This window comes from Arachis duranensis, chromosome 9 (assembly GCF_000817695.3).
Source record: "Arachis duranensis cultivar V14167 chromosome 9, aradu.V14167.gnm2.J7QH, whole genome shotgun sequence".
Taxonomy (NCBI): Eukaryota; Viridiplantae; Streptophyta; class Magnoliopsida; order Fabales; family Fabaceae; genus Arachis; species Arachis duranensis.
In genome coordinates, this window is record NC_029780.3 from 115,154,637 (window position 1) to 115,160,763 (window position 6,127).

The following is a 6,127-nucleotide window of genomic DNA, read 5'->3' on the forward strand; positions in this document are numbered from 1 at the left end:
ACGAGTTGCTATACATACGAGACAGAATTCGAACCCTCAATACTTATTTAAGCGGACAACTAAGTTGATCACTTGATCAATCTAAATTGGTTTGGATATATTCAAAATTTAAAATTATAACTATCTAATACATAAATATAATTTCATACGCATAATATAATATTTAAAATAACAAAAAAATATTTATAAGGACCTTTTTTTATTTTTAACATGATTAAATATTATTTTTTTATATATATTTTTAAACAATTATTTTACTTAATTGTCAAATCTACTTATTATAATTTTTATAGTATAAATAAATTTTTTAACCAAAATAATTACAGTATATTAATACATAGATAATATTTTTTTATCTTAAATAATTTTTAAAAATCACTAATAATTTAAGTTGTATTTAATTAGAAAACTTAAGTTTTAATTCAATTATTAATTAATTAACTAATATAATATAATTAATTATCACTAATTTTTGAGTGTATTTATTTATTTTCATACTAAATCAAATTTAACAATATAATTATTATTATGTGTTAAGTTTAACAAAATATTTTTTAACATAAAATACAAAAGAACTATTTATATTTTATTTTGAGACAAATATAATATAATAAGTGGTATATATGTATACAAGTATTAATTTTTTTAAAAAAAAATTTGTGGGGGCAAATGCCCCCTCTATATTAAACGTGGGTCCGTCTCTGACTGTGAAAAAAGATGGGAGTTGTGAATAGGTAAGCGGCGATGGACTCAGCATCAATATGACCAAAGACGAATCTACCTTCAATCATGTAGGGGCAAGTGTCCCATTGAATTTTCATAAAACTTCATGTAGAATACATAAAAGAAATATATTTGCCCCCACTCAAAAAATAAATTTGACCCTACTAAAATATTTTTGTTGGTTCACACACTTCTCAGTGTATAGAAATGAAAAAAAAGGCACAAAACATAAACATTAATCAATAATAAATATATAAAAACATCAATATGAAGCACATCAATTCAATTTTAGTAAATAAATTTGTTATCATTAAAAGTTGATACACTACCGACAATGTTAAAATAAAATTAGTTTTTATTTGTTAATTTAGTTCTTAACAAATTAAAAAAATTAAATAAATTTAATGAAGAGCCAAAGTTTGATTCTATTAAATATTTTTTTATTATAAAAAATTGTAAATTTATCCATAAAAAATATATTTAGCTTGCTTAGTATTAATAAAAAATTAATATCTAAATTATTTGAATATTTAAAAATAATTTTAGATTTTTGGTATGTTTATGTAAATAAATATTACTAAAGAATTTTTTTTATAAATTTGCCTATACCAAAATTTGTAACAAAATTTTAAAATCTAATCAATGAAAGACTAAAAAAAAATTAAAAATAAAACAAAAAAATGTTGTCTGAAATTAAATGGCTTAGTTTCTAAAATAAAAAAATTACATAGACCTAAAAGAATATTATTTTTTATTATTATTTTTTTTAAATTAGTTTTAGGTTTGTCAGTAACAAGATGAATCTTTAAATGATTGTTTAATAACATATATAAAAAGAAAAATATTTGATTGTATTGACAATTAAAGAAAATATAAAACCTATTTAACTTATTATTTTAGTGTTTAAATTTATTTGTTAGACAATTTAAAAATTAATTATATTTTATCATCATAAAATATAATTATAAAAATTATTATTATATTATATACGCATTGCCCTCACTAACAAAATTTTCTGGATCCGTCACTGAACATGACAGGAGCTATGCGATTTTTTTGTGAAGAAGTCGAGAAGAAGAAGATTTTAGGTGAGGATGATTGAGTTTATCTTGCATGGCTATAGAGTATAGACTGAAGCTATGAATCATGTGTAATGTGAGGCAAATTCTAATTCCTAAAAACTTTTTATATGTATATATTCGGGGCGGGTACACCCTAAACCCGATGATACATGTCTTGAGAAAAATCTGCCCGACTCGAATCAAGTTATTACCCTTTTCATCCGGGTCTGGACGGATCGGGTACGGACGAATCGGCTACCTGCGTATTCGAAAACTCCTGCCAAGTCTAACCACGTATTGATACTCCTTTTATTAATGGTTTATCACTAGCCAATGGATTGCTATATACCCAATGCGAAATTCTAACTTCTAATAGTTGTTTAAGCGGACGAGTGAGATAATTACTTAACAAACTCAAATTAATTAAAATAAATACTAATTATTTTTAATATTTCAATATTAAAAATTTGAGAGTTTGATTTTAATTATAACTTTATAAAATATTTATAATAATAATTACTATATATATTATTTAATTTTTTAATAATATTTTTAATATAATTTTATGTATTATCCCGTGCAAAGTACGGGAGCATACACTAGTTTGGTATAATTATAGGTGAGTGAATTTTACATATAAAAAGTCAACACGCACACATGGCAACATCCTGGCAACATGCAGGGTACGTATTGGACACGTGTCATCATCCTAGCAATACGCAGGTGCATGTTGAACACCTTTTTTATACATCCACAATACTACAATACACTTCAAATATTCATCTTCAACCAAAACACCATCTTGATCTCCATATTAAAAATAATTTCGTATATATTAATTAAGAAATATATATAGTTATGTAATATATTAAAAAAAACATAATATATAGCAAGAAATAATCTGATCTAATGGCAACTAAGCTGCTCTCCATCCCTTAAATCGATAAATCTCAGTTGGAAACCAGTTTGCTACCGTGACAATTGAATAATATGTTAAAAAGGTTAGCTATTTGATAAATAGTTTTAAAAGGTTGGTAGTTGAGTGAAAAAACCCCTATGCAACAGTCCAAGGTCAAATCTCAGTGACACTTGAAAAAAGTAAAAAAAACATGTTACTTACATATGTACATGATTAAGAATGGAACACAACGCAACATATGGACTAATAAATCCCATGACATGAATTTCCGAAAGATTTCCAATTACACAGCCACAGTGGCTTGAAGGCAATGGCAGCATTGACATTTGCAATCATTGACAAGATTTATTTTTAAAAAGAGAGAATTATGAAATGTATGCCTTGACGAGTTCCGTATAGTTGTATTCTGATCCTGTCCTTGGGCAAGTGATTCTACCATCATTCTTCTTAGCCATCTCTTCAAGAGCCTGAAAAAACAGCAAACAAATAACAAAAAATCAATAAATAAAAATATAGCAGGCAAACATGCTAGCTTTTATACCAAAAATCTAGGATAGCAGGGACCTTAGTGCTATAAACATATCCATTGGGCAACACTTGAGGAGGATTCTCAGTGTCCATTAGCTCCTTAGTTATATAGCAAACAAGCTTTGAATGATGCTGCTTCGAATATGGTAACGGCATGGCAATTGTTCGAAAAGCTTCCTGTGACAGAGGGTCCTCTTTCGTGCAATCATCCTTGTAACAATATCTTTATAAAGTCAAGGGACATGTCTCAATAGAGTTAGTTGTGAGTCCGTGACAATGCATAAATACTTCGATCTTCTATTTTTTATTTTTAACAGAATAAATGCATGTTTAAGCTAACTAAGATAAAGTAGTTAAAGAATTAGGCAATCAACTAAATTGATTTTATGAGTTGTTAATGGATACGGAGTCTTAAGAGCAGAAAGGCCAGCTTGCAGATAGATATTGAGCAGAGGCTCCATTGTCATGCCGTATAACTTGCAGAACTCCTGCTTGAATTGGTCCACTAGAAAATCCCATTGCTTAGCTTCAAATAAGACCTGTAAAATATTATGCAAAATAGTGAACCCTATAAGTACCACACTACCAATATAAGTCATGTAATAAGTAAGACCATAAGTCATAAGTCATAACTCATAATCCTAATATAGATAAACCATTTCAGATTGACTTCTTAAATTCCCAAACACTGAAGAACAAATCAGAATGAATGAAATAAAAAATGTACCTGATACAAATAGCTCTGGATTGGTGGTTTTTATTAAATTGCACAATTTGGATTGTGAATCATGTGATTCTAACAACTATCGATATAGATATGGTTCATACGATTTAGAAAAATAAAAAATGCAAATGCATGTGTAAACTAAATTTTGTTGAATTTGCTCCTGTAAACCCCACTAGTTAGATATGTTCCATACCAATAATGCTCAAAAGACTCAATCACGAAGCAGCCTCACCTTATATGTGGCACATTCAGTATCTCTTTTAAAAGCCAGTGTTGCAAGGACTCGCTGCAATTCTTTCATGTGGGTGGCACCCCATGGCGCAAGATATTTCCTGGCATATGTGATGGCTCGCATATTGTTCTCAGCTCTCACCAATTCTATGAACTCTTGAAGTCTCAACTGGAACTCTAATTTGCTCTGTTGTAATTAAAACACACTAAATTAGCAATACTAAGTGTGCTGCAGTAACCTAATCATGCATTTGTTACTGACAACTTCCACCAGATGAGAAACCAACCGTAGTAGCATTAGAATAATGGGCCTAACTTCCCTAATACGAGTTTGGGTTTTTCTTTTACATTCCAATTCTCAACCAGCTTAAACCAACTTTATACACATTCACAGCTGCACATATGAATTTTCTATTTTGATGAATACCTAGTACACTAAGAGTATGGCTTAGACGATTGTCTATTCTCAATGTCATAAAAAGAAAAGCATATATCCTAGACCTAGAAACCAAAAAAATAAAAAATCTAAAGGTTGAAGCTGTATGTATGTTGTGGCCAACATTAAGCTCAAACAGCAGTATAAACCTTTGATTTCTTCAGCCTTGATTTATTATCGGCACACCATGCTAGGGCAGGTGCAACATCTTTATTTTGCAATGCCTCAATAACCTTTTTTGCTTCTTGGAATACATCAATATCAACAAGATCCTGAAGCACAAAGACAAAATAAGATTACCGTTAGAACTTAGAACTGAATTATGTACTCTACATGCAAAAGACCCTGAAGGAACAGCATGTTCCTAGCATTTACAGATGACCACATATTTGTTACAAATGAACTGCATCAGCATTCAGCAACCAAAAATGATAACCTGGCTGTCTTACAGGATAGTTGCCTAAACTTCTGCGAAAATTAAACTCCTCTTTCCAGGTTACTTATTATTATTTCCTCACAGGCTCACACCATATTCTTTGCAACTGAAAAATGGCAAGATTACCTGTATGTTGCTGCATTCAGCAAGTTTCACCGCAGTGTCATAATATGACATCCTCAACATGTAATCAACGAGAATCCGCTTCAAGCGAGTGCTGTTCCATTCTGAAAGATTTTCCCCATCAGCAGATTCTAAGTGATCGAGACGTGCGCGACACTTCTGTGCTTGCAAATTCTCAGCTCGACTTCCTTCCTCCAGCTTAACATATTCCATAAGTGACTGTCTTTAGAAACTTAACAAACGGCTATGAAAACTTTCCAATTATGCAACACTGAACATGGATGCAATATAAACCATTTGAGAGAAAAATCTGGGAAAGGAAACGAATCGAACAGAAGGGAATCTAAGAATCACAACTACTCACAGTAATCCCATAAAATAAAAGTCGGTGAGTTCCATAATGTATCAAATCAAATTATTTACTGAACTTCAGTTCAAGATACGTGGATTGGGCATTAATTTTTCCATTCTGAATACCATTTGACAATGCAATCAAGATTGAACAGAAAGAACCCAAAGCTCAAATCATTTCCAACATCGCAACCGTAAGAAGCGAGTAAACGGAGAAAATTGCTCAAATCACGCGAATTCAGAATTGGAATTGGAAAATTAGGCTAGGAGTTATACCTTCCTCTTGAGCCCTTGGAGGCGGGAGACGAGGGAGTTGAGGTGGTTGACGGCGTCATCGGGGGAGAAGTCAGCGGAGGCAGCGTCCGTGACGCCGGATATGACGGCGGACACCTCCTTCTCGACGGCGCGGTGGTTGGCGCGGATGGTCTTCTTGTAGTGCTCAAAAGGGACCCTCAGGAACTGGTGCTCTAGCTTCAGGGCCTCCGTCAGTTGGGGACCGGTGGAGGAGGGAGGGGGAGTAGGGGTGGCTCTGGCGGTGGCGGCGGAGGAGTCGGGGCTGACGGTTGCGGGGGTTGAGGCCGTGGCGGTGGTG

General features: G+C 32.1%; 1 protein-coding gene across 1 annotated transcript; it reads right to left on the reverse strand.

Moving 5' to 3' along the window:
• Nucleotides 1-2,854: 2,854 nt before the first annotated feature.
• Nucleotides 2,855-6,127, reverse strand: LOC107467703 (protein MAEA homolog; the record flags this gene model as incomplete). The annotated part of the gene is given in 7 exon segments (XM_016086869.2): nucleotides 2,855-3,170; nucleotides 3,268-3,454; nucleotides 3,637-3,770; nucleotides 4,191-4,376; nucleotides 4,775-4,897; nucleotides 5,188-5,382; nucleotides 5,812-6,127. Coding segments are annotated over 7 exon segments (1,243 nt in total), but the record flags the coding sequence as incomplete, so codon positions are not given.